This window comes from Drosophila suzukii, unplaced genomic scaffold (assembly GCF_043229965.1).
Source record: "Drosophila suzukii unplaced genomic scaffold, CBGP_Dsuzu_IsoJpt1.0 scf_9, whole genome shotgun sequence".
Lineage (NCBI taxonomy): Eukaryota > Metazoa > Arthropoda > Insecta > Diptera > Drosophilidae > Drosophila > Drosophila suzukii.
Genome location: NW_027255941.1, coordinates 574,929 through 587,415, shown reverse-complemented (window position 1 = coordinate 587,415; position 12,487 = coordinate 574,929). Strand labels below are relative to the sequence as shown.

General features: G+C 44.9%; 2 protein-coding genes across 2 annotated transcripts; both read right to left on the bottom strand.

Moving 5' to 3' along the window:
* Window positions 1-1,730: 1,730 nt before the first annotated feature.
* On the bottom strand, window positions 1,731-2,783 carry LOC139355126 (uncharacterized). Its single transcript, XM_070999449.1, has one exon. It carries the CDS (start codon window positions 2,781-2,783, stop codon window positions 1,731-1,733), a length of 1,053 nt encoding a protein of 350 aa, XP_070855550.1.
* An 86-nt stretch (window positions 2,784-2,869) lies between these two features.
* LOC139355125 (uncharacterized) lies at window positions 2,870-3,765 on the bottom strand. Its single transcript, XM_070999448.1, has 2 exons — window positions 3,295-3,765; window positions 2,870-3,229 (listed from the first exon to the last, which is right to left on the bottom strand). Exons 1-2 carry the CDS (start codon window positions 3,763-3,765, stop codon window positions 2,870-2,872), a joined length of 831 nt encoding a protein of 276 aa, XP_070855549.1.
* Window positions 3,766-12,487: the final 8,722 nt, after the last annotated feature.

Below are 12,487 nucleotides of genomic sequence, written 5' to 3'. Positions count from 1 at the left end.
TGAACCAAGCCTTGCCACCCAGCCTTAATCTTGGTTGCCGTAAGTCAAACAGCTGATTCAGGGTTGCACTGGAATGCAGCCTCCTCAGCTGCTTGGTACTTCCGGATAAAAACCGAAGCGGCGTGGCTCGAATTCTAGCACGTTCTTCTTTGAAAAAGCTTCTAGTGATCAAGACCTGCTTCACTGAGTCACCAAGTCGTTCGTGGAATCGTGAGTCAAAGAGTAAAACTTTCCCACATATTCGTCAAACTAGTTCGCACTTGAGTCAAATTTTTCAATCATATCTGCAGCCACGCTTCGCCAAAATTTGCGGCAATTTTTCAATATTTTCCTCGTCAGCACTTGCCCCAAGGAGCACTTTCAATAGCATCCCGACGACCCCCCATGAAAGGACTTTCTCCTCAGCTTTTTCGAACCTGATCGCGCTCAGCGCTTGAGTAGCCCTTTTAATCGGAGCCGCAGCCACGCTTCACCAAGGATCGCAGCGGTTTCTCGCCATTTTGTTAAACGGTCCGCGGCTCGCGATGCTCCCCAAGGCCAGAAGTCCAAAGGCGGCTGCCCCGGAGAGCATCCGCGACAGAAGACCACCTCGCACCTCAGTCGTCGCTCTGAGGTGCACTCCTGACAGAAATCTTAAGGCTGCTGCCCAAGGAGCACCCCTCCCAGCAGCCAGCCACGGCCATCGTCAGGCGCCTCGCGGAGCGCCACCTGCCAGAAGACCCAAAATCGGATGCCCCGCGGAGCCAGTCCGCCACGGCCATCGTCAGACGCCTCGCGGAGCACCACCTGCCAGTAGGCCCAAGATCAGCTGCACAAGGAGCAACCCGCCAGCAGTCCGCCATGGCCATCGTCAGACGCCTCGCGGAACACCTCTATCTGGAAGCGCCGGCAGCCAGCGGTTTCCTAAAAACTACCCAGAAGAGCTCCTGCGTCCCATTAGAAGTGTTGGGACACCCACGGTCCCAGAGGGTTTCCACTTATTTCAAGCTCTGGTTCACAGCATACAGATAGCTGAAATCTTTATTCAAATTCAAATGAGTTCACAATTAATCAAATTATTAACATTTTTTCTTACACTTGTGGTTTGCCGCTCTTAAACTTCTCATAGCATCATTTTCTTCTTCTTCTTACATTCCTAAATTTTTCAATACTAACAATATAGAGATGACACTGGCTAGCAGTGTTGAACAACTTAACAGTATTTTTAAACTAACAGACTTTAAATTCAAATAAATCGACTTTTGAAATTGGACAGTTAGCGTGCGGCTAAACCTTCTTATTAGCCTCGCAACATTCCCCACCTCGTGATTCTTCTGCGTTACTACGCTGACTATCACCAATCCTTATGATGTCCAATTTAGCCAGTTTAACTGCCGGGCGAGTAACGAGTCCTCCCGGTGTACGCACAACGACGATCCCTTTAGGCCAGGAGTTTCGCTTGCTTGTTTCATCAACAACAAGAACCACGTCATTCACGGAAATTGGAGCTGGGTTCGGCTGAAACCATTTTGTACGCCTCGTCAGGGTGGGTAGATACTCTTGAATCCATCTTCTTCAGAAACGGTCTGCTAGTTGTCCAGCGATGCGGAAATGTTTGGCCAAGCCTAATCCGTTGGATTCCATCGCACCGCGTTCCCGTAGACCACTGGAGTTACCAACCAAGAAGTGGTTTGGTGTAAGGGCTTCCGAATTTTCCGATTCCAACGGAATATAAGTCAACGGTCTTGAGTTTAAAGTGCATTCGACATCGGCCAACGCAGCGCGCAATCTTCCTCGCGCAGTCCGACGTTCGACAGAATTTCCGTCAGGATTGACTTTGTAGAACGCACCATATGCTCCCAGCTGCCGCCCATATGAGGCGATTCCGGAGGAATAAAAGTAAACGACATCTCTGGATACTTGTTTTCCACTGCTGACGTTGATATACGTTCGATCTCTTGCGCGAGTACTCTGCTGGCTCCCCGAAAATTCGTTCCGTTATCGGATAGCAACTTAAGAGGCACACCTCTGCGCGCAATAAATAGTTTTAGAGCCAGTAAAAATGAATCCGTTAAAAGAGATGGCACCAATTCTAAATGAACAGCGCGAACTTTTAGACAAGTAAATAAAACTCCCCATCTCTTCTCGCGACGCCTTCCTACAGCAACTTCAATTGGTCCAAAGTAGTCTACTCCAGTGAACGTAAATGGCAGTGTATGTGGCGATAGACGTTCCTTTGGTAAAGTTCCCATCATCGGTGGAATGGGTTGCGCTCGCCTGATGCAGCACACTGGATAGTTATTGATGATTTCCTTTACAAGGGCTCGCAGGCCCGGTATCCAATACTTTTGTCGTATTTCGTTGACAACTATTTCTGCATGCAGATGGTGGTACTTCCGGTGGTGATACTCTACTATAAGGTATGCAATCCTATGGTGACGCGAAAGTATAACAGGACGCTTAACGCTGACTTCAACATTTTCGATAGCATCGATTCCACCTTGCATGCGAAGCACTCCGACGGGTTCCAAGTACGGCGAGCATTTATATATTGTGCTTTTCCGGTTGACCAGGCAACGATTTTCCTTTAGGCATCGAATTTCATCAAAAAACTCTTCTTCTTGACATGTCCGTATAAAAATTGAGTCCATTTCAACATCGCGCTTAAGCAAAAGCAATCTCTCCAGCTCAGGTCCGTGCGGTTTCACGGAAAGAAAATCACGCGTAGAAAATCTATAACTCTCTTTTGCGCAGCGCGCAGACGCTCCAGTTTGCTGAAACGTAGTGGATCCGGCATAACACATGCTAACGGCGAGATTTGTTTCTTAATTTCCTCCTTGTGGTGCAATACTTGAGATTCTCTGGTTTTAGACATTTCATTTTCGAGTGGTCACTTCGACTCATCCTGCAAAAGATAATTCGGTCCGGAGAACCATCGTATTGAACTATTTACCTCAACACCTTTTGTCCATTTAGTCCCATCGTCCGCTACATTTTGTTCCGAGGGTACCCAGCGCCATTCACCAACTTCAGAGCCTTCAAGAATTTCTCCAACTCGTAAAGCTACAAATTGCGGGTACTTTCGAGCGTCGGATCTTATCCAGAACAGAACATCTTGAGCATCGGTCCAGAACACACGTTTTTCAATTTCGTTTGATAGCTCAGACTCCAAACACTTGGCCAGGCGCAATCCCAAAACCGCTGCCATTAATTCTATTCGTGGCACCGATATAGGTTCAAAGGTGCTACTCTGGTTTTCGATGCTAGCAAGGAGCATCGGATTTCGTCTCCAAGATCAACTCGCAAATATGCTACCGCAGCGTAGGCATCCAAACTAGCATCAACGAACATATGTAGTTGCAGGCTCTTAACATTACTCGAGCATGACATGTAGCGAGGGAAACGCAGATCGCTCAGTTTTGGCAGTAAGGCTTGCCATTTCATCCAGTCAATCTCATCCGGTTCCTTGATTGCTTCGTCCCAGCTTACACCAGACCTCCAAATATTTTGTAGAATAATTTTGGCACGCACGTTAAAAAATCGAAGAAGCCCGAGTGGATCGAAAATGGACATAACGATACTCAACACTCGTCGCTTCGTATGAGAGCCAGCTAACGACCTCTGCAGCAATTCAGGCTTGATGACAAACGTTAGCATATCCGACTCGGGCAGCCACCACATTCCTAACACTTTCTCCTGCAGTTCATCGTGTGTGCCAAGGTACTTAGGCGGTGCGTCATTCAGAGAGCATACGACGCGCTTGGAGTTTGACAGCCAGTTTCTCATCTCGAATCCACCCTTCGCGTGAATATTCTTAATATTATTCGCGAGTTGAACCATTTGCTCCTCTGTGTCAACTGACTCCAACCAATCGTCAACGAAAGAGTTTCGTCAAATTGCTTTTACGGCTTCTGGGTGACTTTCACCAAATCTTTCTGCATTGCGTCTCAAAATAAAGTTGGCGAGTGACGGCGAGCATGCAGCGCCGAACGTCCTTACCTGCAATACTATTGTATCCTGTGAGCGATTAATTTCTCCATTTCGCCATAAGAACTTCTGGGAATATTAGTCTTGGGCGCGAACCTTAATCTGATGAAACATTTCCCGTATATCGCCTGATACCGCTATAGGTCGTTCTCTGAAGCGCAACAGCACTCCCATCAAGGACACCAACATGTCTGGTCCTTTTAAAATAGTGTCGTTTAGTGATATTCCGTCAACTTGCGCTGCCGCGTGTTTGACAACTCCCATTTTTCCAGTTTGCGAATGTATTTATTTTCCTCGTAGTGCTGCATGGTATTACTCAAAATCGTTTTCAGCTTCGGATCTTTTAACATTTTCGCCTCAAGGCACTTGAGCCTTTTTAGACCCATGGGGTACGAATCGTGCATATTGATTTTGTCGTACTTCCACAACAACCCAGTCTCCCAGCGACTTTCGTTGGAAATGTACTTTGTAGTTGCCTCCATTATCTTTAGCGCCTGCTCGTCCTCCTTAGATCGCAACGGTTTTATAGGAACACTCGCGCTGAATGACTCCAGCGAGAAGAATGCCTTCATAGCTGCGTCAAGTTTCCGCATACCGCAAACTGTTGCGCAGTGGCAGATATGGAATACACGAGGTGGCGTGTCATTTTCCGGTCCTTGGCGGCCGTACACAGCCCATCCTAATTTACATCGAACGGTAATAAGATCGTCATCCTCAGCTTGACGTACCTCCAGCGGCACACTGATCTTAATGTTGTCTAGTCCGATGATAGTTTGAGCCCTCACATCTTTGTATGTTGATATCGGAACCGTTCTCAAGTGCTGACGTTCTTTGAGTGTCTGATCGTCGATGCTTTGCAATGGAAGATCCAAGTTGCTTACAGTACGCACTCCTTTAAGTCCGTGTTTTACTTCCGGACGACCCTCAGCGGAAACACTGACGCTAACGACTCTCGATTTTGACTCGCTCTGGCTCACGTCGCTCGTCCACTTAAGACAAAGCTGCTCTTCAGGACCGTCAAGGCCTAGCTCATCGGCTAACGATCGTTCCATAAGCGTGCAGGACGCACCTTCGTCGATTAAGATCACTTGGCAATTTGGCAACCGAATCGCTCAGCAGAGAAAAATCATTAAGGTATTCCTGTAGTCCTACTGACATAATAATTCTGGACTGCCAGTGCCAGTCGAATCACGGATTAAAATTGTTGGGTTTGATGGGCGGCTCTTCTTTAAGCTTCCGTTGCAAGCTAGCGTGCACTATTTCTGAACGCCCATACAACATCCTTAGCGTTTAAATAGCATAAGGTACCATAGCTGGGATCATGAGCTTTCCCCGGACAGCTTCTAGCGAAGATCCTTTCAGACACTTCTTGAGTCTGATCAGAATTTCTTCGTTGGTAAATCCACATCTTTTGGTTGATTGTTCATAATTACTTATAAATAAAAGCCACTCTTCGGGCTTTCCAGTGAAAATTGGCAAGTCTCGTGATATGACCTGGCGCGATGCAACTTGAGCTGGCGTCAATGTGGGTCCCGATGATACTACATGTGGGAGCTGTGTGCCGGCAAACTGTGGCATATGTCTTCCTGCTCCTACGTTACCAGCATTAGGACCAGCATTTTAAACGACGTTAGGCTGCGGTACAGAACCCAGCCCATTGGCTGGCGAAAAGAACCCTGCGGCCACGTTTTGATGCACAGATATTGGTGCGTTGTTTGGTGGCATGAATCCGACAGTGTTACATGGCGGTACGCATTGCGCTGCGGTATATGTCGGCATAAACTGACCTGCATTGTTTTCTTGAAGATTCGCATACGAAAATGCGTTCGGTATAAATTCAGGCGCCGCCCTCCTTTAGTAATAGGAAGTTTGGCGCTCTGCTCGTTCATGTTGCCCGTGTTCACTTGTTGTGTGAACTGCTGCCCTGCCCAATTCTGCGAAGCGTCGTAGCCGGCGTGATTAGACATAATCGGTGTGCTCGCATTCTCAAGCGACACAAACTGGTTCGAGTGAATCACAGTTTGTCTAGATAAATTTTCGTCCTCAAAACCTCTGAACGGCCCAGTGAAGCTGCATCCTACGCTTCCAACTGAACCTGCTCCCAATCCCGTGTGTGAATACTGATCACCAGATCCTCGTCCTGTTGCATCATCCATTTCGCACTTGTGACGTCACTCCTTGTATAAGTACTACTACACAACTCATGTGCGATTCACCAGCCAAAGTCGTCGAAACTTGCGAATTTGGCACTCTATGACCACTATCGTGTATACTCCGTCCTCACTCTTTTACACCCTTGGTAAAAGAATGCTTTTCCGAAAGCACGTGCACCCTTGCCACCGAGTTCTCCAGATGGCAAAGTATTTCAGAATGTTGCTACACCCACGGTTCCAGAGGGCTTCCACTTATTTCAAGCTCTGGCTCACAGCATACAGATAGCTGAAATCTTTATTCAAATTCAAATGAGTTCACAATTAATGAAATTATTAACATTTTTCCTTACACTTGTGGTTTGCCGCTCTTTAACTTCTCATAGCATCATTTTCTTCTTATTCTTACATTCCTAAGTTTTCCAATACTAACAAGGAAGAACGCTATAGTCGAGTACCTCGACTATAAGATACCCGTTACTCAGCTAAATAGAGATATGCAAGCAGCAAACCGAGATTAAAATGCGCCACCTACCGGCGGTACACAGATTTAAGCGTTATGGGCGTTAGAGTGGGAGTGGCAAATTTTTTGGATCAATCGATAGGTATTGACGAGACCAATACATTTCAGTTAAAATTTTTTATCTAGCATGAAAATTGTGGGCGTGACAGGTTTTCGCGGTTTGTGGGCGTTAGGGTGGGCGTGGCAAACTTTTTTTTGGGTTAATCGATAGGTATTGATGAGAACATTACATTTCAGTTAAAATTTTTATTCTAGCATCAAAACTGTAGGAGCCACAGTTTTGGGCGGTTTGTGGGCGTTAGAGTGAACGTGGCACTCTACTGAAACTTGCGATGCGTAAGAAGCTCAGGAATCTGCACGCCAAATCTCAATAGCCTAGCTCTCATAGTTTCTGAGATTTCAGCGTTCATCCGGACGGACAGACAGACGGACAGACGGACATGGCTAGATCGACTCGGCTAGTGATCCTGATCAAGAATATATATACTTTATGTTACATACTTTCCGACGAATATAGTATACCCTTTTACTCTACGAGTAACGGGTATAACAATATAGAGATGACACTGGCTAGCAGTGTTGAACAACTTAACAGTATTTTTAAACTAACAGTCTTTAAATTCAAATAAATCGACTTTTGAAATTGGACAGTTAGCGTGCGGCTAAACCTTCTTATTAGCCTCGCAACAAGAAGTGTCTGGATAATCTTAATCTCGAAGACGACAAGTCAGCTCATATATATGTATATGTCCATCGCGTCTATCGGAAGAAGTGGGAGAAAAGGAGAGAACAAAGGGAGACACCGAAGACGTCTTTAGACGCGCTGGAACGAAGTGGAACGTATAAAAAGGTGCCAAAACAATACTGAGAATAAAATTACCGGACAGCAAACAAAAATATAAAGAGAAGAATTATGTGGAAAAAACATATATATATATAAATAATGTGAGAAATAAAAAAACTTAATGAAGTGCTAAGAAAATAAAATAAAACTCCTAGGATAAATTTAAAATTAAATCAATGAAGTAAAGAAAAGTCCAGCTAATTTTATCGTTTTTTCAAGTGCAAAACAGAAGATGAAAGAATAAGAAATTTGAGTAAATACCGACAAGTCAAAAGGAAAGATGTAAAGCAATGAAAAGAAAAGTTTTACACTGAGAGAAAGAAAATTTTTAAAGTGGAAGAAAGTTTTAAAGAAAGAAAGTAGCCATCGATGAATAAAAATAATCTACACTGAAATCGTTAAGGTGCTCTTACACTTCATTTTTTTATAATTACACTCTTGTGGATTTTTTGATTTATTTTTATTGTGAATAAAACTGGAGTATAAGAGTGCAGTATAGTTAAAGAACACAGAAAAGGAAAAGAAAACAATGAAGTAAAGTTGACCATAACTTAAAAAAAGAATGCTCAATAATCCAGATTGTTGTTTGTGTAAAATCAATGGGTATCCCGCCCCATTCCCTTCACATCCAACCTACGCCAAGTGGTCGACCTCTTGTTGTTCTATATGTTCTATATTATTCGGTCTCTAAAGTTCCACGACAGCCAACAAAAAAAAAACAAGAAAGGAAGTTAACTTCGGCAAGCTGAAGTTATAATTATTAATTTTAAAAAAACAAAAAATGATATTTCCAATAGTATAAGAAAATATGTCAAAAAACACCGAAGCTATAATTTGTTTCTCATTATTTTCCCACCAATTTTCCGATCGTTCTTATGGCAGCTATATGATGAAGTCGTCCGGTTTTGATAAAATTTAATTCGAAACTAATTAAAAAATGTTATTTCCAAGCTTAGGAGGTTATATGTTAAAAAACACCAAAGATATAATTTTTTAAAATTTTCATTTCCAATTATTATATAGTTGTCCGATCCGGCTGGTTCCGACTTATATACTTCCTGCAAAAGAAATACGACTTTTGGGAATGTTTCTTCTTCATCTTCTTCTGACTTAAATCGTTATACCCTCTGCAAGGGTATGAAAACAAAACCACAATACCAACGAGTACGAGAGTAGCTTAATATTTGTATTTCCATTTAACCTTTTCGTTTTCAAAAAATGATGGGACAAGGCTAGCCGATGTTACGTTATTTTCTCGAAATTTTCTTGCGCTCAGTCATATGCAACCAGGACACCGTCAAGTAAATATTAGACAGCTTCATTGCATTTATATAGCCTTCACTAAAAATAGGGATGATAGGGGCTAACCCCCGCGAAATTAAAAGTAATTTAAGGTAAAATTTTTAACGAAAAAAAAAAAAAAAAAGTTTACTCCTCGATCTTTTCCGGTTTGAAATCTCGCCTTTCTTTCGTCACAAGCACGCTCAATTCTTGACTTATAAATAGTAATGTGTAGCTAGTGTGCTGATCCGTCTACGCAAGACCTCCACCCCAACGCCGACGAGAGAGAGCCGGATCATATAGCGTGCACCCGCAAGGACAAATCAGAAGTCTCACCACAACAATGTTACTTGTTACATGCTGCTGTTATAATTCAATATTATTAATAGGAATAAGTGGCGCCCAATGTAAACTGCTCGCAGAGACGCACCGATAAATATATGTATATTTCATATATTTTTTCAATTTCAAAATGTTCTATTTTTTTCTGTAAATTTTTTATACTCGTTACTCGTAGAGTACAAGGGTATACTAGATTCGTTGGAAAATATGTAACAGGCAGAAGGAAGCGTTTCCGACCCCATAAAGTACATATATTCTTGATCAGGATCACTAGCCGAGTCGATCTAGCCATGTCCGTCTGTCCGTCTGTCTGTCCGTCCGGATGAACGCTGAGATCTCGGAAAGTATAAGAGCTAGGCTATTGAGATTTGGCGTGCAGATTCCTGAGCTTCTTACGCAGCGCAAGTTTCAGTAGAGTGCCACGCCCACTCTAACGCCCACAAACCGCCCAAAACTGTGGCTCCTACAGTTTTGATGGTAGATAGAAAATTTTAACTGAAATGTATTAGTCTTGTCAATACCTATCGATTGACCCAAAAAAAATTTGCTACGCCCACTCTAACGCCCACAAACCTCCCAAGAAAAAAGCTATGACGTCAGAGCCAGACAATGCGAAATGTTTTTACGCGTGTATGTGTGTGTATGTAAATAGTTGCCGGCCGAACTTACCGGCAATGAAAAAAGACCTGCCGGCGCTCAGAGAGAGCAAAGTGCGCGGCTAACTTATTCTATTGAATAATTAACCCTTTATCCATTTATCCAATTGACGGGCAAAAACCTTTAAAGATCTGTACATCTTTTTTTATCTTTCAATGAATATGTATTAGCTTAATAAATACCTATAGATTGTCCCAAAAAAATTTTTCCGTTTTCAGTCCAATGCTCTCAAACCAAAGTAGTTAGGACAAGCCTTGACACTAGAGCCAGAAAACGACATACATACATACATATGTATACATGCATGTGTGTGGATGTAAAAAATTGCAAACTAATATCCGCGGCTTATAGTATTCTTCCAAACAAAGCTATTCAACCAAATATTTTGAAATACAGAATGTGCCTTAAAATTGTGTATGTTTAGCAAGCATACATAAATATAAATGTTTTTTGTCTATTTTATGTCTTGCTTTCTCATTCTTGGCGCTGGCTGAAACAAAAGCAGAGCCGAGAAATGAGAGCAAGGGAGAGAGAACAAAGTGCGCGGCTAACTTATCTTATCTGGGTAACGGGTATCTGATAGTCGAGGTACTCGACTATAGCGTTCTTCCTTGTTTCTTTTAAAATTTTAGTTTAAAATTTTTTTTTCTCTTTGACACTGAGTAGGATAACAGAGACAGAAAAAACATGTTTTTGTACTGGCTACAGTTAACTGACAACGATAAAATCTTCCTTGTTAAGTTCTTTCCGAAGCCAGGAATTTCAGTTCTAGGAAACAAACTCTGGTTCGGCTCCTGACCCTTACATTCCGTTTTTAAATGGATCAGGAATACATCAGTGACCGTTTCCGAACATCACTGAGTCCGATTTAAATTACAAAGAGAGGGTGTGAGGAGTTGAGTAACTTCCCACAAATATAAGCAGCAGCAGCAGCAGATGCCCGGACGCTTACCAGATACGCGGCGAATTCGCGTAGTAACGGCGAGGCGAGGAGAGGATGGAGAACGAGAGAGTTTCAGTTCTAGGAAACAAACTCTGGTTTGGCTCCTGACCCGTACATTCCATTTCTAAATGGATCAGGAATACATCAGTGACCGTTTCCGAACTTCACTGAGTCCGATTTAAATTACAAAGAGAGGGTGTGAGGAGTTGAGTAACTTCCCACAAATATAAGCAGCAGCAGCAGCAGATGGCCGGACGCTTACCAGATACGCGGCGAATTCGCGTAGTAACGGCGCGGCGAGGAGAGGATGGAGAACGAGAGAGTTTGGAGACCAAGGATGGAGAGCGAGAGAGTTTGGAGACCAAGGATGGAGAGCGAGAGAGTTTGGAGACTAAGGATGGAGAACGAGAGAGTTTGGAGACCAAGGATGGAGATCGAGAGAGTTTGGAGACCAAGGATGAAGATCGAGAGAGTTTGGAGACTAAGGATGGAGATCGAGAGAGAATGGAGACTTGGCGGGCAGGGCAAGAGTGCCGTGTGCAAAAGGGGATACCGGAACTCCACCGGACTTTGGACTCTCCCGTGAACCTTGGACCGGGAGAAGAAGTGGCACATCTCGGCAGTGGAGCGGCACACAGGCGTGCCACAAGCATCACGGGGATCAGAGGGACGGCAGCAGTGGGCAGAGCATCGGTTGGAAACGGTACGTGAAGGACAAGTGGGTCAACCAGGAGGCACGGACTTTGGACACGGAGTGAAGAGATCCAGCGGGCCGTGCGCAAAAGGGAAATAATCAAGATCAGTAAAGTACCAAGTGAACAGTCAGTCAAGCAAGTAATCTACCAGGGAGCTACATCCAAGCGAGTCGTCGGAAGCAGCGCCGTGGGAAGCATACAAGAAGCAAGATCGCCACGTCGATACGTTCGGGATTGGGACATCAGGAATCTCCGAATTGAGACACAAGTGGCTGAGTTCCGGAAGCCATCACACGTCTAAGTCAAGGCGTTTGTTTTCCAACTTTGTCACGACCACACCCTGGCGAGTCGCCCGGCGGGTCTGTCAGAGACAAGCGAAAGAGGCCTACGACGAATAACCGTCAGCTTGGGAAGGAAAGTTGTCTGAGACCCAGCGTACCTTGCCCGACCAAGCAGGATCTGGCGTGACGGACGAGCGGTGGATGGATTTGCGGTTTCAAAAGGCGTTCGCCTGGAGAGCCCTGCGATTACCGGCGAAGTTCCTCGAGTGCCAGAACACCAAGCTGCTAGTCAGGAGACAGCGCAGGTACATCGGCAGCGACGCCAGCGCACATCGTCGGCAGCCACGTTACCATCACCGCGCGGAGCTCATTGGGGAGTGCAGGAGCGTCGCGGACGTCAAGCATTAGGGTGAAGCCGGGTGGAACGTTCGTCTGCGCTAGGCGTAAAGCTAAGAGAACTGCTAGGCAGCTTCCTGGCGGTAGCCTTGACTGTCAGCGCGATCTGAGCAAGAACCTAGCGGGACCGTCCGGGACAGAGCAAGAGACAGGTATTGCCTCGAAAGGCGTTCACCTGGAGAGCAAAGCTTGTTCACCCTAGTCTGAGAACGGTGACGTTTCCCTAAGTCCAAAAGGCCGAATTCTCTGCGAGTCTAAGGCGCGACAAGCGACCCCGAGGCAGCGCGTCAGCAAGCGAGCAGAGGCGGCCACTACGAGCGTCTCGAGACACAGGAGCCAGCGGACGTCGAGTCAACGCGTCGACAAGCTAGGAAGATGAGCACTAGCAGCCGCGAAACCAGAGCAAAGA

What these genes read in the sequence shown, in the direction of transcription:
- LOC139355126 (XM_070999449.1), bottom strand. Translation starts at nt 2,783, where the DNA reads ATGTGTTATGCCGGATCCACTACGTTTCAGCAAACTGGAGCGTCTGCG.
- LOC139355125 (XM_070999448.1), bottom strand. Translation starts at nt 3,765, where the DNA reads ATGAGAAACTGGCTGTCAAACTCCAAGCGCGTCGTATGCTCTCTGAAT. An exon ending in GTTTGGATGCCTACGCTGCG is followed by an intron (nt 3,230 to 3,294) that starts GTAGCATATTTG and finishes ATCGAAAACCAG; the next exon opens with AGTAGCACCTTTGAACCTAT.